The sequence below is a fragment of the Mytilus californianus genome, unplaced genomic scaffold (genome assembly GCF_021869535.1).
Source record: "Mytilus californianus isolate M0D057914Y unplaced genomic scaffold, xbMytCali1.0.p SCAF_4, whole genome shotgun sequence".
In the NCBI taxonomy this organism is placed as follows: Eukaryota; Metazoa; Mollusca; class Bivalvia; order Mytilida; family Mytilidae; genus Mytilus; species Mytilus californianus.
The window spans coordinates 77,465,798-77,490,376 of NW_026262690.1; the positions used below are offsets into that span (position 1 = coordinate 77,465,798).

The 24,579-nt window shown below is 31.3% G+C and overlaps 1 protein-coding gene and 1 long non-coding RNA gene across 2 annotated transcripts in view; one reads left to right on the forward strand and one right to left on the reverse strand.

Moving 5' to 3' along the window:
• The window catches only part of LOC127698778 (uncharacterized), a 280,956-nt gene extending 260,477 nt beyond the window's left edge, over positions 1-20,479 (forward strand). The window contains exon 2 of the long non-coding RNA XR_007980955.1: positions 19,359-20,479. This is a non-coding gene — a long non-coding RNA (uncharacterized LOC127698778). The remainder of the gene's footprint in view (positions 1-19,358) is intronic.
• Positions 1-24,579, reverse strand: part of LOC127698721 (Fanconi anemia group M protein-like) — a 66,096-nt gene that overhangs the window by 28,672 nt on the left and 12,845 nt on the right. Inside the window, exons 8-11 of the mRNA XM_052202343.1 lie at positions 21,302-21,399; positions 20,542-20,708; positions 17,469-17,675; positions 10,341-10,560 (exon numbers count right to left, since the gene is read on the reverse strand). Of these exons, the coding sequence (XP_052058303.1) occupies positions 10,341-10,560; positions 17,469-17,675; positions 20,542-20,708; positions 21,302-21,399 (692 nt within the window). The remainder of the gene's footprint in view (positions 1-10,340; positions 10,561-17,468; positions 17,676-20,541; positions 20,709-21,301; positions 21,400-24,579) is intronic.

Genomic DNA, 24,579 nt, shown 5'->3' on the forward strand with positions numbered 1-24,579 from the left:
TCTAAAACACAAAAAATCTTCTGCAAAAATTTACAAAATTGTATGAAGGTTTGACAAGGTCATTGATGAGTAACAAACTATAACCCCTGACTGTATATAATTGTTAACTGCAAAAAAAACTGAGACCTTTTATCAGTAATATATATGTATACCCAAAAAAAGAAAATAGGTATGTCATAATTTGCTCTGGATACTGTCTTTTGGTCATAAAAAGCTTCTGCCCAAATCTCATCAAATTCCATAAAGGTTTGAGAAAGTTAACGATGTCTAAAAAATACTTAAACCACAGAATAAACATAAATGTTGACCATGCTGATAATGTCACTGACAACGAAGTCTAGGATCGCTTTGTCTCGCTTTAGTAACATAAATAGAAAAGATCGACACAAGGTAAGGATGAATAAAAGAGTTAACGTTGAGAGTAATACTTGTAGACATAGTTGAAATCTATGCTTAAGCTTTCACTTTTTTACTATTTTTTTTGTATCATATGCCTTTTACTGTAAATATAATAAAGAGCTGTGCCATGAGTGCATGATACGCCCGTCGCTTTTCAAAGAATAAAGTTCCATTACTCCTTAATGTCACATCAGAAATTTATAAAAAAACTAAAGGGAGGTTATTTTAATAGATATAAACCAGTTACCAAAGTTTCATGAAAACTGCTCAAAGCACTTTTGAGTTATTGTCCGAAAACTGGAAAATCCCCCCTTTTTTATGAATAAAACCCATAACTCCGAAACGTAAAATCTAAAATTTATAAAAATCGAAAGGGAGCTTACTTCAATAGATATAAACAATTCACCAAAGTTTCATGCAAATTGGTTAAAGCATTTTTGAGTTATTGTCCGACATGTTGACGATGGAAGGACAACGGTATACCATAATACGTCCCGTAAAAGGGCGTATAAAAATAAGATGTGATATAATTGCCAATGAAACAACTCTCCACCAGAGACCAAATGACATAGAAGTTTACAACTATAGGTCATTGTACGGCCTTCAACAATGAGCAAAACCCATACCGCATAGTCAGCTATAAAAGGCCCCAAAATGACAAATGCAAAACAATTCAAACAAGTAAGTTCATATAATTTTGAAATAATTTTCATTACTATTAAAATCTTCAACGTGACTGTTGATCTAATTGCATAATAGTTCAGAGAATTCAGTTGTTATTTAAGCTCACAAATAATAGGGTCTAATTAGGAAAGGAACTTTAATTCAGGAAAGTCGTCACAACAATAGTTTAAGTACGAGACACAATGGATATGCATTAGTATGTTAAAAAGATACCATTTGGCCTCCAGCTCATGGTATATATTCTTGATGAACTAAAGCTTATCCATTATATCTCAAACACAGAAACATTACTGTCTGTCTTTCTGCCCAACCACCCATCCTCCATACAACCCAAATAATTAACCGCATTATCACGAATTTGATGATTGATACGATGTGTTGGTGTCTCAACTCACTAGGGACATGGTTTCGAGGTCTTAGATATTAAGATACCAGTAAGTTGTCTGACCTGTAATTTTACCAATTTGTCCTTTCACAATTGTGACATTTTTACTGAATGTGAATTCACATGGCAGGTGATGCATGTATAGCAGGAGATGTTTACCCTGTTGACATACCAGGTCTTGCTCCGTTTGAAGTTCATTCAATTATCTGAGTTTCTGTTCATTTTTTTTATCTGTCTCTTCTTCGTTGCTTTGCAAGGTTTGAACATCGGTTAACTACTGTTGCCTGAATAAAGTATCATTTTCTGAACAATTTCTTAAAATTACTTAATTTCAATGGCAAATGGAGCATTTATGTATCAGATGAAAGGCTGTAAGGATTTTTTTCCTTCAAATGTATGAACAATATTTTTTTTAGAACTGTAATTAAAATACCAAAGCAATGAAACACAGTTATCTGCTTTTCAACAATAATATAAAGATTCTGTTAAATACCTTACTATAATGTCAATATATTTAATTCAATAAAAAAATTCTAATAACATTCATAACATATATGCATAACACTCATTTTTTTTACTAGATTTTCAACACATATTTATAAAATATCACTGAAGAATATTCACTTCTCAAAAAGCAACTTTAAATAATTATAAATTATTGACACAGATACATACTTTTTGTAATTTTGATAGTATTCAAATTATGAATCTAAACTGCAATATTTGAACATGTAAACTATGCAAAACATTCAAATACAATGAACCATGATTGAAGGTACAGGGCCAAATAACTTTCATGAAATTTAGAAATGCCAATGCGAATAAAACTGCATACAGAATACAATTGACTTACCATAAGTAGTTCCCTTCAAACTAACCTAAACACAAACTTTAACTTGTAAATTTTGTAAAAGTTTTAGTCAATGAACCATCAGAGGGGGTTGGTCCATAAAATCTCCATTGAAAAGAGATTTGCAAATGCTAATAAGTGGTTCATCTGAATCTGATCTAATTACAAACTTTAGCATGTAAACTATGCCAACATTTAAGCCACTAGACCATGATTGAGGGGGCACAGCCAAATAATCCATGGAAATGAGATGTGCCAATGATAATACATCTGCATGACCTACCAGTAGTGGTTCCCCTTAAATTGTCCTAATCACAAACTTATACATATAAACTAAGCAAAAAAAGTTTAAAAGTCAATAGACCATGACTAAGGGAATGGGACCAAATAATCACCTCAAAACTGAGTTGTGCAACTGCTTACGCAACTGCATACCAAATATCATTGCCATACCACTAGTGGTTCCCCTTAAACTGACATAATCACAAACTAATACATTGTTTACACTGGCGCTGGAAACTGCACGACTAGGTCTCTTTTTTTAATTCGTTTAGGCAAGAAAAAACTATTGACACTCTAAAGATAGACACTAGAGTTAAAACACAGCAGATTTATATTCTTTTTTTCTAAAAGGGAATAAACTTCACGGTGGATATCTCTGATCAGCTAATTAAATAGTCCAAAATTCAGAGAATTAAGGAAAAACTTATATAAGAAAAATAAAGGTATTACTTTGCTATTTCCACTAGGTATTCTGTGTATATAAAGCTTAATAAACGCATTTCATGCAATTTAGACCATCCTATAATATAGCGAATGACAAAAAAAAAATATTGATATATAACAAATTTCTAATAAAAACTCTATTTGACATTTCACGATTTTTTTTGTAATATCAAGTAAAATTATGGAAAATACTTTTTTTCCGCCAGAATAGTACACTTATATTTTTTTCCTGTCATGTTCATGCAATTAACAAGAGTACCAAGGATATTCATGTCAAAACAGAAGTGCTGACTACCTGGTTGGTGATAACCTCAGGGACCAAACTTCTTGCAGCAGTGGCATCAACCCAGCAGTTAAAAAAACTTGCAAAAGAACCAGTTTATATTTAGCATGCCAAACAAGCTTTTTTGTCAACATAAGGCTCATCAATGATGCTTGAATCAATATTGTTGGAAGTCTAAATCAAATACGAAGTTGACAAGAATTGAAAACCAAAACTACCTAACAGTTGTGTCAAAATAATTCAATATTCTAAAGACAGTTAATTTACAGAAAATGTTCGTACCAATGATACTTTGTTTCAACACAAAAAATGCTGCCTTTCAGACTGGTGATACCTATGGGGATGAAACCTCCACCAGCATTGGCATCAATCTATTGGCTGTAGGATACCAGGCTAACAATGTGGTACACCAGATCCATCAGTGATGGTTGAAACAGACAGCTAGAAGGCAAATTCAAATACAAATTTAAAGAGCATTAAAAACCAAAAAAATACAAAAATGTTGCGCGAAAATCAGTAAGTATAAAAAAAATAGTAGTATATTTCTTGAATATATCTGTTAAATATAAAATGTTTTCATTCAAGTGCAATACAAGAAAAAAAAATTTAATTGTTAAGATTACTTTTGCAAATATAAAAATATATTAAATAATCCTACCAAGTATGAAAGCTTTATGTCAAACTGCCTCTGATGGACATACAAACTGGCATATAGAGACCATAACCATATCCCTGCAGCGCAACACACAGGGGGCATATTATTACCTGTGGGACCGAATGCAAATATGGGGAGAAAACCTTTGTAAATCATAAAATGACTTGTCAAGTCATATTAGATTCAATTCTTTTAATTGAAACATTTAGAGTAAACATATTTTGTTTCTACATAGTAAGATCAATTTATTTTGACTATGCATAAGCATTGATTATGATGCCTGAGAGCCATTTAGAAGAATTCTCTTATGAAACTCTTGGAGAAAAATAAATGGTCTCCAAAATTTTAAAAGAAATAAATTTTAAAAGTGTAATTTCAGGAATTCATACATGTTTCATTCATTGTTTCTAAAATTTAGCCTTAAAAACTCCCCTATAAAATAATATCAATTTAGATATAAAAATAAAATAACCTTTCACCTAATATACCATTTAAAGCAAATTGTTACATTTTGGACTAGCTATATATTTGGAGAGCAATCATTTCAATTATTCCAAACACCTTCTTACAGAATACACATTGACCCGATCAGATATTATAATGGCAATTAGCTAATAGCAAGTAAATATTGAATTAACACATCAATAAACATAAATACATATTAAATGACAAAATAAACACCATACAATCGACTTCATCTATGCCTGTATTCTTACATTAAAATGTAAAACTCCCCTATACAAAATATCAATTTAGATATATAAAATGTTTTTTTTTTGCAAATATATCAATAATTGGAAATTGTTCCATTATTGAAATAGCTACTATCATTAGTTCCTGCATCACTGAAAGTAACTATAAAAGCTTCCTATATCAAAGAGTGAACTCACTCTGGGTTCTGAAAATGTTCGTGAAAGTGCTCTTTTTATATATGATATTAGGTATTCCTAAGGCAACCGTATGCCAGAATTTAACGGTCCACAAGAAACTATACAATGACTTATTCAATGACTATAATCCAGAAATAACACCATTTGACACTGAAAATGGCAATTCATATGAAAAATTGATTAACTTTAAGTTTTATAACCTTGGAATAAACCATTATGATGAAGTAGAAGGAATATTATCATTGACATCAATCACACTGCTTACATGGCTGGACTCTTCACTGCGATGGAAACCGTCTGATTATAACAATATTACACAAATGACTGTTTCTACAGGTACAGTCTGGTTCCCACATATTGTCCTATTGAGTGATGCAAATAAACTTGAACCATTTGGCAGTACCAGCCTTTTCAAAGTCAGGATTTATCATAATGGGTACATAGAGTGGTTCCCTGCTCATGTAATCAATTCCAAATGTGCAGCTAATATCAGAAAATTTCCATTTGATGAACAACAATGTTCATTAAAATATTTTGTATGGGAACCAAGTTGGAAGATATATCTTCAACCAGTATCTAAGCCATACAGTGACATCCACGAAACTAAAAGCCCAGATTGGATGGTACAAAGTTGGGAAGTAAAACCTGATAAACAAGGAAATATATCTTTGGCAGTTATTCTGAATATCAAACGTGAACCACTTTATTATAATATCCTGGTATTTACACCGATAGCTGTATTATCATTATTGAATCCACTGGTCTTTCTGCTTCCACATAACTCTGGTGAAAGAATATCATATGGAATGACAGTATTGCTTTCATTTGTCATCTTCTTGACACTGGCGTCTGATAAAATACCAGCTACTTCAAATCCCATATCATTTTTGATTGTCTTCATTGTGTTAGTGTTCATAGCAAGTGCTGTCATATTGTTGTTCAATATCATCAACTGCTACTTTTATAAAGATGATAAGGAAATCAAAGGATGTCTGAAGCATATTGCAAAGATTTTGTACAGAAAAGGGAGAAAGGAGAAGGTCTCTACATTTGATGAAATTACCATCTTCTACAAAGACATAGCATTGGGGTTAGACAAGTTTTGTTTCGTAATGTTTTCATGTTTAGCTTGATAACTGTATATTTCATTATATTACTTTTCTAATGCAGGAAAAGAGGATATGATTTTATTACATTGGTTGAAATGAAATATCATAATTTCCCAGTGAAATAATAACTGATAATTTCACAAGTGAAATAAATCAGACAATTTCACTCCTCTGACGTAATACAACAATGTGTGTTGTCAAGACATTATCAATGATGTTGCATCATAATGAATAAGGAATGCCTAGAACAAGATATAGTGACTTAAATTCTAAAAAAAGTTATTTCCATTAAAAAGCCCATGTCCAATGTAATCAAAAGAATAACTAATCGAAGAATTCAAATAAAGAAAAATATTCAACTTGTGACTAAACAATACATTAATTCACAAATACGTGTACACTTGTTAAAACTATTTTTGGATTATTACTATTCACAAAACAGTGTAAATTTTGGCAGATTTCAAATATATTCTATGAAATCATCTCCCCTGATTGATCACATTTGCATAATCACAGATTTCTTTTTATTCAAAAACAAGTAAAAACTGCATCATCCTTATCCCTGAACACTGTTACTTCTATTAGTTTATTTGACACTTAGGTATGTAGTATTTTAATGTATGAGGTGTTCATAGAGCACAAAATGTAGAAAAAGTTCACTTAAGACTATTAAAACATTACTAGGGGTCAAAATGTTGACTGCTGATGTAATGGTATATCATGAATTAGGAAGACTTCCATTGATATCTGAGTGAAATTTTAGGATGTTCAAATTATGGTTTAAAATTCATGGTAGTGAAAATTGTATTATGAAGTTGTGCTACAAAAAATTAGTAGCCAATAGTTATAAATGCAAAACTGGGTAAATTGTATTAAAAAACTGTTATATGATCTTCGTATGAATGATTATTGGGACAACCAATGGTTAATTTATTTGGATAGTTCATTTTTACAATTAACCAAACAACGGTTATATGACCAAGCTAAGCCAAGAGTTACATTTTATGCTTGAAGCATCACCAAAGTGTAGAATATATAAGTATGTTGTGTCGAATGTAGAATTACAATTTTATTAACGAAAATGTATTTCTCTAATGTCTCGTAAATGGGTAACGAAAATTTGTCTGTCCTTACACAATCTATGTATTGAAACTGGTCGTTTTTATGGAATTAGTAGAAATAGTAGAATGTGCATTATGCGTGATCTAAATGTAGTAGAGGATGAATTTCATTTTATTTTACAATTTTAAAAAATATACTGATATACATAAGAAGTTTATCAAGAAATAATATTGGTCTAGACCTACAACTTATAGGTTATTACAATTACTTTCTGTTGAAAACACTGAGGAACTTTGTAATTTTGGAAAGAACTTATTTTATGCATTTAAGTGCAGAAAAAATATTTAAGACATATTCATATTACATGTATTTTGAAACTCACAAACTGTTAACCATGTGACTGATAATTCTGACGTTTATTATCTATCTTTTTTTTTGTTAACGCTATACAACTTGTAAATTGTATATTTATGCATACTATACTGTTCAAAGTAATAAAGAATTGAATGTAATTTGTATTTTGTTTGTCACAAGCAATAAAAGACTATTATTATTAATAAAAAAAACAACTGTGCTATATATCTTAAGAAGATTACTACACTGTTGCAAAATGTCCCCCATATCTGTTTTCTGTGGAAAAGTTAATAGTATACTGCAATTGGTCTAAGATAGTCAAAGTCACTTATCTCCAGCAGAAAATGTTGATGAAATTGACAGTATAGTGTGGTCAACAACATATAATGATAACCAATCCTACTAAGGCCAACATTTTTTTACTATCTGTTTTTAAATTTGGGCCAGGGGGTAAAAATAAAATTGTTTGAGTCGACAAAATATAAAAATGAAAGTGGTTTTAACCACTTCATTTTTTATTTTGTAATTACATTATCCCCTTCTTGCATTTATTTTTTTCTTGTTGTAATAGTTTATGAGCAACTTGCTTCACAATAATGAGTTTTTACTTCTTGATTTACATGTATAAAAATCTTTAGTATCATGCCTTATTAAACTATATCAAAATAAAAGCTGTTTTGTTTGAAATTTTATTCTTTTTCAAGGCATTTTATAAAGAGAGCTTTCAGTATAAAACAAAGAAGATGAGGTATGATTGCCAATAAGACAACTCTCATCCTACTTAAAGACCTAATGTTGTTGAGGTGAGCAATTACAGGTTATCGTACAGGTTATCGTACAGCCTTCAACACAGAGCAAAAGCCCAAGCTGCAGAGTAACCTATAAAGGGCCCCAAATGAGTTTAAAAAATTTCTAACTTGAAAAGCATCGGCCAGATTTATTTACAAAACAATAAACATAAAACAAATATAAATACAGCAACAAACCACAACCACTGAATTACAGGCTCCTGACTTGAGACACACACATATAGTATGTGGCAGGGTTAAACATATTTGCTGGCACCATACCTTCACCTAAACTGAGACAATGGGGTAACAACAGAACATGAGAACAAAACAGTAAAATTCAGTTAAAAAAGGCTTAATTCATCAGATTGACACAATGCACAATATAAATTAACTAAAAAATAGACTGGCTTGATACCACAAATATCGCCCTTTGATACCTTTTTGATTTATAGACCTGTCCTGATTCAAACCAGTACAGGAAATATGGATGAAGTTGTAAGTTCATGATTACCAATTTTTAACTCGAAATTTTTTATCATTGTCCCCTCTTAACATGAAATCCTGGATCTGCAACTGTAAACTTACATAAAAACTTCTCCTTCTCAAGTTTACATAGTACATCAAAAACTGCCCTTGGTATTTCCAACTTCAATTATGGGCATTATGGAACATGCATGTTTCATAACTGATGGTTTTGTACAAAATTGTTTGCTTTGAGGTTTTACAAGCAAAAGGGGTCACTAAAAGATTTGCCTTTCAATGGGTGATGCTTCATGTTGGAGATTGGACAGTTCCTCTTTTTTATAGTTTTTAGATTGTTAGGGGTCCTGGTATCATTGGGATCTTCCCCATATCCCTTATCTATTATGTGTATAAATTATGTATTAAAACATTTAACAAGAAGAATACAACTCTTACAAAAATCAAATCTCGATTTAAACTAGTTTGGGTTTTATACCCGAGATATGCAGCAACAAAAATTATAGTCAAAGGGGCATAGAATTGATCGCATTTTATTTTTTGACAACAGGAACTTGTCATTCAGTTTGCGTTTATTTGCATAGAAACCTGAAGAGTGCACTGTAGATGATGTGGATGTCAGAAAGTTGGTTTAAAGGGTTGCTGTCCCAAGGGCATTTTAACCACATCCCATGATCTGTTTCTTAATTGGACAAGGCAGTCATGATCAGGTCATGTCATTCCATTAATAAATAACTTAGTCTCAGATATTTTTTACCCGAACTCTTGTAGCTCTTTTTATCTCAATATAAACACAAAATAAAAATGTGAAATATGTAAAAATGTTAGAATTGTTTTTGTTCATAATTCTCAAATTAATTTAAGAGTAAAGATGTTTCCACTAAGCCATGTGTAGTTCAAGTGACATAAACTTTAATGTGTTGAAGGCGTTCACTACAAAGTAGAAGTAGAAGTAGAAGCAAGCATCCACAGTTTGGAATTTGTTGCCCTTTCCAACTCATCAGCATAAAACTTTGCTACAGAAAATGTTGTTTCTTATTCATCTGCCACCTGGGAGGATATACCCCAAACATTACAATAAAGTTTGCAGTTTCTTATCTTTGTAGTTCCCTTCCCACCTATCACACATTTTAATTACAAAAAAAAACAGCTGGAGCCTTCCTAAAGTTCAGCATCAGTAGCTTCAATTGGTACCTAGCGCATTGCTACGCAAGCAAACATACCTGGGAGAGGAAAAAAAAATCAGAAACCAGATTTGGCTTCCGACAAGGAGAGCAGGGTAGAGTGTTGATCTTTTATTCCAAATTTCCAGAAAATACGGTCTGAAGGATTGTAAAACAGATACAGTGAAACCTGTTTTAAGGGACCACTTTAGGGAGAGCAAAAAAGTGGTCTCATAAGACAGGTGGGTCTTCTAATACAGGTTCAATTTATATGAAATGCACTACAGATGGACCTAAAATTAATGGTCTTATAGCACAGGTTTTTATTTAATACAGGTAGTCTCTTAAGCAGGTTTGACTATAATCAAAAAATGTTGGCCTAAGTATGAAAGCTTCAGGGCAAACAATGACTCTTCACTGCATATGCTTGAGTAATTTACCATTTGTGGTGTAATGCAAGCTATTTTGCCTGTTTGATAATTTCTTTCTATTATGCTTGGGTAACTTACCATGTGAAGCAAGCATGCTGGTAATTTTGTTCTGGTTGGATGTACTCGCTGCCTTGGTAGGTTTAAATTTCTTACTAACAGTGATGAACATTTTATGACATTTTGGTGTCCAGTCATCTGGTACCATGGCTGGATTATTCTGGTAGAAATGTAATGTCTTGGCACTATTCAATATAGCTTTATGGATACTTTTCTTTGAATACTGACTCTGATTGTAAATCTAAAATTTAGGAAAATCATGTATAGAAAAAAATAACATTATTTCCCGAATAAATATTCATTGTAATGGCCCAAAAGAAGTAATATATTAACTAGGTAATTATGATATTAAGGAAGCACCCTACTTCAAGGGTTAAAAGAAACCTATTCTTTCATTTCCAGGTCAAGGAAATCTTCCTAAAGTTGTTGGAAAAAACACATTGATATCTTTACAAATGAAAAGTTTAAAAACAACAAATAGCACAAAATCTCAAATGTAATCTGTTAAATTTTCATCTATAGACTAATAAACTGTTGACACAGAGATTTGTCTAGACTGTCGGCATAGAATTCAGAAAAAGACAATCTGATGGACAGCAACATTGCTAATTAATTCAAAGTCGCTGGACCAACTAGTGGGTAGGGCCTCGAAATGGTTGACGAACTGAGATGTACAGACAGCAATGTAACTTTATAGAAAATATTGTCTCTTGTAAGTAGTTCCTCACAAACTAACTTAATCAGAAAACTTAACATTGAAAATTGTTAATTGATTGAAAGTCACTGGACCATGACCAGGGGAAAGAGCCTTGAAATAGATGTCAAACTTATATGTACTGATAGTAATGCAACTTTATAGAAAATATCATTGATCTATCGCAAGTAGTTCCTATCAAACTAACTTAAGCAAAAATCTTATCAATGAAAATTGCTAATTAATTGAAGCACTGAACCATTGCCTAGGGGGCAGGGACTCAAAATACTGAAAGCAATGCAACTTCATACAAAATATCATTTATCTATCACCAGTAGTTCCTATCAATCTAACTTAAGCAGAAAACTTAACCATGGTCTAGGGGGCAGGGCTTCAAAATAGTCGTCAAACTTATATGTACTAATAGTCTTATAGTAATGCAACTTCATTGATCTATCATAAGTAGTTCCTATCAATTTTACTTAAGCAGAAAACTTAACATTGAAAATGACTAATTAATTCAAAGTTACTCGACCATGGCCTAGGGGGCAGGGCTTCAAAATTTTTGTCAAACTGATATGTACTGAAGCAATGCAACTTCATACAAAATATCATTGATCCATCACAAGTAGTTCCTATCAATCTAACTAAAGCAGAAAACTTAACATTGAAAATGGCTTATTAATTCAAAGTCACTGGACCATGGCCTAGGGGGCAGGGCTTCAAAATTGTTGTCAAACTGATATGTACTGAAGCAATGCAACTTCATACAAAATATCATTGATCTATCACAAGTAGTTCCTATCAATCTAACTTAAGCAGAAAACTTAACATTGGAAATGGCTAATTAATTCAAAGTCACTGGACCATGGCCTAGGGGGCAGTGCTTCAAAATTTTGTCAAACTGATATGTACTGAAGCAATGCAACTTCATACAAAATATCATTGATCAATCACAAGTAGTTTCTATCAATCTAACTTAAGCAGAAAACTTAACATTGAAAATGGCTTATTAAATCAGTCACTGGACCATGGCCTAGGGGGCAGGGCTTCAAAATTGTCGTCAAACTGATATGTACTGATAATGATACAACTTCATACAAAATATCATTGATCTATCACAAGTAGTTCCTATCAATCTTACTTAAGCAGAAAAAACAACATTTAAAATTGCTAATTAATTCAAAGTCACTGGACCATGGCCTAGGAGGCAGGGCATCAAAATTGTCGTCAAACTGATATGTACTGATAGTAATTCATTTTCATACAAAACATCAATGATCTCTCGCAAGAAGTTCCTATCAAACTAACTTAAGCAGAAAACTTGACAACTGTTGAAGCCGTCGATGGAAAAGCAATCCCTATGTCTCGCTTTCCGCGACTTTCGTCGCAGGCAAGACAAAAATTGACGAAATTTTGTATATTATTCTAGTAAATATTCAAACAACATCCATGTAACACATATCTTATTTTCAGTCAATTAAAATGTAAAGTTGAGCATGGAAGAATTAAAGACAGTTAAAAATCAAAGCACTTGTGAGCACTAAGGGATAAAGATTGTTTTCATTTTGCATTGTGAGCTGCAATGTATTAAGCAATGGAGCAAAAGGCAATACTGTGGTTTCATTTATTTTCATGGGTATAATTTTTGTGGATAGAGAAAAAAAGACATTTCATGGGATACGTAAAGTCGTGGATCGCTGTTTCAAAAATTAAAAAATAAATGTTGCAGACACGTAAATCTGTGGATCTCTGTTTGAATAATAATAAAATAAAAGATAAAAATTCATTGAAAATGTTTTGAAATGTCAAATCCGCGCTTGGTCATCCTAGGTTTAAGTGTTTATTTAAAACTTTGAGCTCAAGCTAGGACAAAGGCAACCAGACATGGGGTCAATTACTTTTGAAAGAAATTAATTACAATCAATTACAATTACAAAACCTTCAATTAAATTACACATTACATTTAACTTTTACCAATATAATTAATTACTTTCCAATTACTTGGCAAATGTAATTAATAACTTCAATTACTTTTCAAAGGAAAGTTTAGATACAATATTGAAAACATGCATTTATTCTATGATATGTACATAAGTATCATACATTGCTTTCTAGTAATAACAATTAGAACATAGAATAATGTTTCTGACATATATAACAGTGTTCAACTTATACTAGTATGTACATTTTTGTATTTTGTCATATTACTTATTTTAGCATTCTACCATTCCATTTAACATCATAAATTTTTCAAATGTTCCATCACCCAGTCTGCACCTTTCGGGCCTAAATGATACAAAAAGAGAGCCCTAATTTTAATATTTTGAAATATTTTTTTTATTTTGACCACAACTTTTTTCTAAAGAAATGATTTAGAAAGCCTGACTTTTTAAAAATATATACTTTAATTTTATTCACTATTAATTGATTTAAAAAAACAAATCTTTCCAAATTTAAATCTAAGATATTAACTATACACAAAATGGAAAAGATATATAATGAATTTATTACATGTACCTAGGGGTATATTTATCTCTCTAATTGGCTTAACATCTGTTTAACCTGCAAACATAACTGTTGTAAAAAAAGTCATTATATAGTTTATAATAAAACAAATAGCCAGAGGTTATATTTATTAATTGACTATGTCCATTAAAGTTTATTATGTTAAATCAATGCCTAACAATATCTATCTGAATACACATGTAGGTAACAAACTAATTAAGGTATAAGACAGTGACTAACTAAAGGTTTCTTTTAACACAAATTATGGCATGTTTCTACAATCTTTTTTTCTTCTTTTTTGTTCATTCAATACAAAATAAAGAATCTCCCATGGTTGTGTATTTACAAAAAGTATACTGTGTAGACTTTGCTTTGTCAGCTAACTACATTTACTACGGTCATGGCTTTTCATCAATTTTGAGAAAACACAAGATTCAATCTTTCTGATCCAAAATTTGAAATTAAATTGAGTTGTAATTAAAAAGAATTGTCAATTACAGTCAATTTTGGCTATGTAATTCATTACTTTCAATTACTTGTAATTGAAAAAAATGCTCAATTACACATTTCATTCAATTACTGGAGAAATTGTAATTAATAACAGTCAATTACAATTACATATTACAATTACCCCATGTCTGAAGGCAACTAGTTATTTGTTTGTTTTACACTTTATCACTTCTTGTCGGAATTTTATAAGGTATTCAAAGCCCTTTGATGTACAACTGATTGAAAGTTATTTCCCCTAATCAAGACACAATAAGAAGAAAATGATTTAAAGTAAGAAACATGCTTACGATGTTTGCAGCCCAAGCTGGAACCCAAAACATGCTCAAATGACAATAAATCAAATTTATATCTGAAACAGACCTGGGGTTATTAAAAATGTAATTATAATTAGCTGTAATTAATTACATTTTTGAGAGTAATTCAATGTAATGTGTATTAATTGAGCATATTTTCAATTGAAAGTAATGAATTACATCGCCTTTTTGTCATGTAATTATAAATTACTTTTCAATTACTTTGAATTACATTTTAAATAATTGCTGGGAAATTGCAAACATTTTGTGCTTTTCTGATGCAACTTGTAAATTTTATTTTTTCCTACATTTAGTATGCACTTGGTACTTTGATTTTTGTTTAATACTTTTTAAACATTTATCATGATGAGAAATATATATCAATCCTTGATATTTCACTAATCATTAAAGCATGTATAATATTCTTTATTTGTATTTAATTCAATCAATTTTTTCACATGTTTTCATAAAAAGTATAAAAATTCAAAACAATACCAATGTACATACAATTTGTAAATATGTTGTTCTAACAATTAACAATAATCTTAGCCTCAGGTTATTCCTTTCACTATACTAACTATAAAGTACAAGTTTGTCCCTTGATTAAAATGCAAAAGGCAATTTTTTTAAACCATCATATTTATATGTTAAAATCTGTAAAGATGGATATTATTTAAACACTTTCTAAAAAATTTTTAATAGAGCAGTCAAAACATACAAGAATGAAGTCCAATATACTTGACAATTTTGACTTGTCAAAAGACAAGTCTGGAAAATGCTACCATTACTCTTCTGTAATATATGGAAGCTTCAAAGTTACTTCAAATTTCACATTCAAGTACTTAAGAAAACCTTAAAAATTTAAATTAACATTTTTATTAGAAACTTGTAATTTTAAATTTTTTTTTTAAGAATTAACAATACATATTAATCTGGATCTATATATATATATATATATAAAGATATCTCTCTATATTTTTTTTCCTAAAATAAATTGCTTCGCCAAGCGCAGCTGGATACGACCGCAGAGGTCCAACCCTGAACAGTTGGGGCAAAAATGGACACAATATTCTCACTTTATACAGGTCTGAATTTGGATTGTAATTCAATATTTGACACATAATAGGTTTCTGACAAAGAATAACTGTAGCCAAGAACTTAGAATTGGTCATATGATTTGAATTTATATTCAATTTTTTGCTTTTGTGCAAAACACTATGCTGTTGCGAATTGACCCCCCCCCAAAAAAAAATTTTTTTTTTTTAAAATGTACCCCCCTTTTTTTTGCTTTTGTGCAATACACTATACAGTTGCAAATTTTTGAAGAAATTTTCTTTTTGATTTCTGAAATCTTGTCCCCACCCCCACCACCAATTTTTTTTTATCCCCCCCCCCTTTTTTTTTCCTGCCCCCTTTACCCCAAAAAAATTCTTTCCCTCAAGATATGGTCATAATCACAATTCAAATTTCCAATGGAGTTTGCAACCATAATAACCCATTTAAATACATCATAAAAGACTTAAAATATAAAATGACATACATAATCATGGCTAAAATTAATATACCTTAATCAGCATTTATAAAATTATTAAAATAGTAACTTCTAAAAATAAATTGACAGCTAATCACCTCAAGACAATACAACATTTCTTTACACATAATTTAAAAGCAGTGTAAGGGAGGTAATTCAAACACAACATTACACTTAAGTAATTGTCCATTAACCAGGACACCCTTGTTTTTTCTTATTTTTTTTGCCCCTAATTCCTAAACGGTTTGAGCAATAACCCCCCTTTTGTGGTTATAAACCTTGTGTTTAAATTTCATAGATTTCTGTTAACTGATACTTTAGTTATTGTCCAGAAACCAAATGTCTTCGGACGACGCAAATGACAACGAAGACAACGACGATGACGACTGATATCAATATACGACTGCAAAAGTTTTTGGTCCATTTATACCTCTCATTTCCTCAAAATTTCTACTTTTTAGGTCAATAAATAAAAATTTTGGGGTAATTTTCACTCATTTATGATAGAAATGTTATAATAAATGATTAATTGCAGTATTCAAGCTGAATGAACTATCCGTATAAAAGTTTATTGTCTCCAAGGAGGTTTCAATAAGTCCTTACGTAAAACTTAAATTTACGCCACGTTCCAGAAAGGGACATAAAAAGGTTCTCTTTTGGTGAATAATTTGTTGTTACTGCTTTAAAAATAATTTCATTTACTGAAAACTATATATTATTAAAGTAGTTCTTAGGAAAAATTTTCTAGTATAGCAGAATATAAGAAATAAGGAGAAAAAGCTCCCCAAAACTCTAAGTATGGCTTGTTCTGTCAACTAATATTCATGGTAAAGTCCTATTTCAAGGAAATTTTCTCATTAAATGTGTTTTGGTGACTCAATCCACTCAGAATATTTCATTATTTGTATTATTTCACTTAAATAGCAAGAAATTTTAACACATGAGAGTACTCACAAGGTCAAAGGTGCATGTACAGCTTCCCATATTAGGTGTAATACCACCATTGATTTTCCCCTATTAGTCCTTGTTAAATTTGCACTTTTCAAAAAATTGTGCAGAATTTATCTTTGTTTCAAATAAAGAAATACTTGCCATGAGTAAAGTTTTATCCTGTCCAGTACTATAGAAAAAAATTCACATAATATTTCATTGCATATAAGAAAATAACCATCACTGGAAGTTAACCAATCAAATTTTCCCCCTTTTTTAACCTGTGTACAAGCTTTAGTAACCATGTAACCTCAAGTTTCCAAAATATTCTATAGATACCCCAATATACATTTTGACTTATTTAATTTACTGTGATATAAATGCTTTTTGTGTTTAAAATGAATTTATTTCATATATATATATAATCTTTATCATGTATATTAATACTGTGCATTATTGCATGTAATGATTTATGACAGATTGCTTCAGGTCACAATAGTTCACTCTGAAATAGAGTTACGCGCCCTTGAAATTTTGCGCCTTAAAAAATTTCTGGGGAGAACACTGGTATGTTCACCTCAGTGCAATTTGTTAGATAAGATAGAGATGAGTAACACAAGGGTTTTGATTGCAATCTTTTCCACAAAAACCAAAATAAATTAAAACAAACAGTATCAAATAACCTGTTCTTCTTTGCCTTCTGTAACAAGCATTACAATACGTCCTTCTCGTTTTCTGCCAGTTCTTCCCATTCTCTGTACAAGACGTATTGGACTCTTATGGGCATCAAAACATACTATAAGGTCTACATCACCAATATCTAGACCTTCTTCACCAACACATGTTGACACCAAGGTGTTATAACCACCCTCACGGAAATCTTTCATCACCTGCAACAACGCAAATATAAAAACAAATGCAAGACTTTTTTTATTTCTGTATAAATACTTTTTTTCGTGTTGTATTTATTTTCATGAATTAATGTATATTTTCATGAATACAATAGCAAATTTACATGCACATAGAAAGCCTGAATGTTTACCTACCCTCAATTGAACTGTTAAAACAACACTAGTGATCCATATAGAAAAAACAACACTAGTGATCCATATAGAAAAAACAACACTAATGATCCATATAGAAAAAACAACACTAGTGATCCATATAGAACAAGTGAAACTGCGAGCTACTGCTCATTGATGATACCCCTGCCCAAATATTTCGGTGAACAGGAAGTTGTTGAGTGATGAATCTGAAAACGCATCACACGGTATAGCTAACTTATATAAACCCTGAAACCAAATTTCAGAAATCTTTGTATTGTAGTTCCTGAAAAAATGTGACGAAAATTTTCAACTTGGCTATCATGTGTAAAATGATACAAGTGTTCGGTAAACAGGAAGTTGTTGAGTGATGAATATGAAAACGCATCACACGGTACAGCTGACTTATATAAACCCTGAAACCAAATTTCAGAAATCCTTGTATTGTAGTTCCTGAGAAAGATGCGATGAAAAATATTCATGGAACGGACTGATGGACGGATGGACTGATGGACTGACGGATGGATGGACTGACAGGTGGACAGACAGAGGTAAAACAGTATATCCCCACTTTTTTAAAGCGGGGGAATAAAAAACAATCATGGATAAAAGAACAAAGGTAATAGATAATGCCCCAAGCCAAATATGACAGCTTACATAATAATAAAGTATTCAAATTTTCAAGAAAATACAAATTTTATTTAGGAAGAGATCAAATACATGAAAATAAAAATTAAAATTAATGTACAAAAACAACAACAAAAAAATAAAATCCGCACACTAGAATATTCCAAATGAATTTGATCTCTTCCTATATAAAATTTGTATTTTCTTGAAAATTTAAATACTGTATTATTATGTTACTAACAATTTGTAGTCTTAACTATACTCTTTATTAACATTAAGCCATTAAGACTACCTATACCTGTTTAATTTGAAACTGGTATTCACTTCATACAAAAAAAGTTCTTTATTTATGTGTCAATATTTTTGAAAACAAAATAAAATACACGCTAATTTATTGACAATACCACATTGGTTAAAACAACTACACACATTTGTTTATGTTTCCTAACCATACAAAAGAAAGCATCCAGCTACTTGTCAGATAATGTCAATTCAAAATGCAACAAAACTAGTTTTCATAAATTAGATTGAAGTTTAAGCACCAACATACCACTGAAGTTGATGCCAGGGGGCCTCTTGATCTGAATGTTGTGGATTAACTTTATAGTCTATAGTTTTAAACCTTCTAGAGACTGACAAGATAAAGAACATCCATAAACAGCCATCCATCAATCCATCTATCCATTTCTTAATTTCTACTTTTTCATTGAATTTTTCACTCATGTATATCCAACCAAAATCTTTTCAAGATGTTTTTAAATAAAAATAAAATGCTCCGCTGGGGCGCAGCTTGATACGACCGCAGAGGTCGAACCCTGAACAGTTGGGGCAAATATGGACACAACATTCAAGCTTGATACAGCACTGAATTTGGATTGTGATTAAATATTTGACACAGCATAGGTTTCTGACACAGAATGAATGTGGTCTAAGAACTTAAAAATTTTTAATTTACCTATTCAAACCATATCATTATTATTTGCTTTTATATATAAATCAGAAATAACCAATTTAAAATGGAAAATTTTAAAGAAAAAAAAAATCCCTCCACTAAATTTTTTGAACCCCCTTATGGTTCATCTCCCCAAACTCAATCCCAGCCTTCCCTTTGTGGTATGGTACCTTGCAGTACAATTTCAGAGAGATCCATACACTTGAACACAAGTTATTGTCTGGAAACTAGAAAAATGCTTGTTTTTAGGACCCTTTTTGGCCCCAAATTCCTAAACGTTTAGGGCAATTACCCCCAAACTCAAACCCAGCTTTCCTTTTGTGATATGGAACCTTGTAGTACAATTTCATAAAGATCCATACATTTACACACAAGTTATTGTCCTGAAACTAGAAATATGCTTCTTTTTTGCCCCTTTTTGGCCCCTAATTCCTAAAATATTGAGGCAATTACCCCCAAAATCAATCCCAGCCTTCCCTTTGTGGTATGGTACCTTGCAGTACAATTTCAGAGAGATCCATACACTTGAACACAAGTTATTATCTGGAAACTAGAAAAATGCTATTTTTGGCCCCTTATTCCAAAACGTTTTGGGCAATTACCCCCAAACTCAATTCCAGCTTTCCCTTTGTGATATGGAACCTTGTAGTTCAATTTCAGAAAAATCCATATACTTACACACAAGTTATTATCATGAAACTAGAAAAATGCTTGTTTTTTGCCCCTTTTTTGGCCCCTAATTCCTAAAATTTTGCGGCAATTACCCTCAAAATCAATCCCAGCATTCCCTTTGTGATATGGAACCTTGTGGTACAATGTCAAGAGAGATCCATACACTAACACACAAGTTATGTCTGGAAGTTACAAAAATGCTTATTTTTGGCCCCTTTTTGGCCCCTAATTCCTTAACTGTTGATACCATAACCCCCAAAATCAATCCCAACCTTCCTTTTGTGGTATTGAACCTTATGGTAAAATTTCATGGAGATCCATTCACTTAAACTAAAGTTAGAGTGCGAAAACCAATGTGTCTTCGGACGACGACGACGACGACGACACCAACGTCATACAATATACGACCAAAAATTTTTTAATTTTTGCGGTCGTATAAAAACAACAATACAAATACAATACCTTAAGTTGTTCTTTCTGTGTAAATCCTTTGGTAGACTTTCCTGCAGAGGACTGCCCAATAAAACTCATCACTTTAACCAGGGGATGATGTTGTTTTAATATATTAGTGATTTCTGATACACTGTCACGATACTGGGAGAAAATCATCACTCTTGTCTCACCATCACCTACAATAGTTTTTTTTAAAGCATTACATGTCCTTACATTTCAACAAAAATCAACTTCAATTCATTTGGAATATTCTAGTGTAATGTTTTTATTTGTTTGTTTTTTTGTATTTGTACATTGATTTAAATTTTTATTTTCATGGATATCTGATCTCTTCCTATATAAAATTTGTATGTTCTTGAAAATTTAAATACTGTAAATTCAGAAATTATTTGCGTGCATTTATAATTGCGATTTTTGAAGAATGGACAAAAATGTGAGATTAATTATTGCGATATTAGGAAAACTGCATATAGATATATGTATAAAATATCAGCATGTCAGTTCTTATTGTTGTGATAGGCACCAAGTCACATTATTTGCATTTATAAAAACCTTGCATTAATTTCTGAATTTACAGTAAATGGTTCAACTTTACAAGCAAATTTCAAAAATGTTTTACAAAGAAATTGATGTCCAAAAAAATTTCACCACAGACTGAAAATGTTTATGACACTGACTACTATGAAATGTAGGACTGCTTTGTCTTGCCTTTGCAACTTATGTCGTTAAATTAACTAAGAAAGTATGATCACTTTAAAAAAATTTTTACCTGAATTGAATGTATTGAAATGATCAAGTACCACTTGTTCTAACTTCTCCATCTTAGGATGACCTGTTACAAGGGGCTTTTTACTGCTCTGACTTGGCCTGAAATTTACAGTATCACTAGAAAAACTAAACGGTTAATGCACCCGCTTATTGGCGAAAATACCGGCATAAATCTAATAAAATGGCCTCTGTCTAAAAGATAACCAATAATTCATAAAAAATAGATGTTTTAACTTTAGATGTTTTCTCTACTTTTTACCATTTCGTGCGCCTTTTAGACGTTTTCTATAATCCCTCTCATACTCTTAGATAACAATGACCCTTTAATAATTCGTCTTTTTAACTATCTAGAACTCATTAACTTGTGTCTAATGTAATATTGGTGTAACATTGGTATTTAAATTGCAAATCAATTGTTTCAATTAATGTATACATTTAAAAATTGCAATTAAAATGAAGTTTCAAACAGGAAAATACAATAATTATTGTATCTGTCGATAAATAAGGATGGTATATACCTTTTTCTTTAATCGATTTATGAAACTGAAATTCTGTATCAATTGGACATGTTTGAGTTCACCTGCACACATGTACGATTTTTTTCCTTATTGTCACTTGCCAATCATCCTTAATTTAATCTACATCAAAGGATAGCTTTATCAGTAGGCAATCAATAAACAGTTAACACAGAGATATGTCTCGCCTTTTTGTTATTTTAATAGTAAAATACAAATATTGAAATTAAAATAGCAATACTTTAACATGTAAGTTATGCCAAATATTCAAAGTCAATGAACCATGACTAAAGGTACAGGACCAAACAATCTCCATGGAAATGAGATTTGTCAATGCTAATACATATGCATACCAAATATCATAAAACTACCACTAGTGGTTCCCCAATAACTGACCTAATCACAAACTAATACATGTACATGTTAACTTAGCAAAAGTTTCAGTCAATAGACCACGACTGAGGGGGAGGGGCCAAATAATCTCCATAGAAATGAGATGTGCCAATGCTAATACAACTGCACATCAAATATTATTGATACACCACTAGTGGTTCCCCATAAACTGACCTAATCACAAACTAATACATGTAAACTATACAAAAGTTTCAAAGTCAATAGACCACGACTGAGTGGACAGGGCCAAATGACCGCCATGGAAATGAGATGTGCCAATGCTAATACAACTGCATACCAAATATGATTGACCTACCACTAGTGGTTCCCCACAAAACTGACATAATCACAAACTAATACATTGTTGACAAGGCCAACACCGCCAATGCCGGAAACAGCATCCCTATGTCTCGCTTTTTGACTCTGTCAAGGCAAGTCAATAACGGACAGTGTTCTCCCCAGGCCGTTTTAGCGTCGCGGCACCGTGATGCTTTATTTTTTCCCGTGATGCTATAATAATTTCCGCGACGCTATAATTATTTTGAGGATGCTATTTTTCTTGTGTGTAAATCGCAAAACCATGTCCTAAATATTGAACTTTCATCTAATTACCGCTTGTGATCATAAAAATTATATCACCTTTAATTGTAATCCCTTCAAGTTGGACAACAGAGGCAATTAAGAGTGATTACATAGGTGTTAATTGCCCTTTGGATGATAACTGAATGGATACGAATACCCCAAGCTGACACTTGTGACATATATAATACCACGTGGTCCAATCGCAAATTTCGACATGGAGAAAATGTAATCAGAAAATCGAAAAACAATTCGAAATCTACGTTTGCATAATCCAAATTCAAAGATACAAACGATTTCTCTCTTTAGAAAAGAGGTTAGGTCGTATATTTTTACAACTTTTAAAAAATTACTTTCTTTCATTTCCGGTATAACTAGTTAATCGAGAGCGTATATTAAACTTTGATTTTGAGTTAAATAAGTTTGATACTTCTTTAGAAAGAGATCATAATTGGCTTTAGTAAATGTTTCGTCCATTTAATGCATTAAAAGCGTCCTATTCATTCCCAATTTCTTGTCAAGCATTGTTTATTTACGTAAATTTTTCTTCCGTCGCCATTGAAATATTTGTGTAAACTACGGATCGGAACCGGACCAGATATGACAAAATTCCGCATTTTTACGATAATAACTACAGATGCACAAATGGCACAGTAGACAGAAAAAAATGATCACAAAAGAGAAAACTACGCATTCCACACGCATTAACAGACTATTTATTAGATATCTTTGCTAAATGTATTCTTTTTGAAAATACATCGTTTTAATATACTGACTGAAGTAGCTTAACTTTGTTAAAAATATATATCATTTTGATATAAAGAAACAACTGGGACTAATTCATTGAGTACCATGAAACAATGAATTTCATAGACATGATAAAGAAAAAAGTTTTTTAATTAAAATTTTATTGCTATATGATACTTTCTCTTCCACTTTTATATAAAAACCAGTTTTTTTTTTTGCTAGATATTTAGTATTGTATATATACAGGTTGTACTATAATAAACCATTAATTCATTCATTCATTCATTTAGTTGAGTAGGTAGGGTAACTGGAACCACACATATATTTTTATTTGGCCCAAGAGGAAAAAAATAATTCTGTAACTATAAATGAATATAGAAAACATAAACTGAAACAACTGTTATCATGGTTAAAGTTTAATTGTATTCTCAGTTATGAATTGAACATTATAAACATATATAACATAAAGGAAATAGACCATCGCCGCGACGTGTCAAATGACATTGAAAAAAATACAATTTATTTTTTTACGACAAATGTGATGCTATTCAAAATTTCTGGGGAGAACACTGACGAAGAAATACATTGATTAATTGTTTCAAAAGAACACAGGCTTACTATCATCATATCTATTTTGAGTATTATGGATTGACAAGGTAAAGGTTACACAGTTCTCTTGTACAGCAGATTTTATAACGAACAATGTGTACTTGTTTAATCGATTTTTTCTTGATTGCAGGTGCGTGTTTAATGGTATGTACACAAAAGATAGGCATGTGATACTTAATTTATGTTTCAGATTGCTAGAGTAAAGGAAGGGGCTTGTTAAGAGGAATTCTGTAATTCGAAGAGCGAGACTAATAATTCACTTATATAATTACCAGTCTATTCGTTATATTACAGCGTTTATGTTAAACATTTGAATGACATTGTTATTACAACTAATTTAAAATTTCTTAAGAAAATAACCAATAACCCCACTTTATTAGTGATATATTATTGAAATAAAAAAACATTACCTAGATGAAATTTATTTAATGATCCC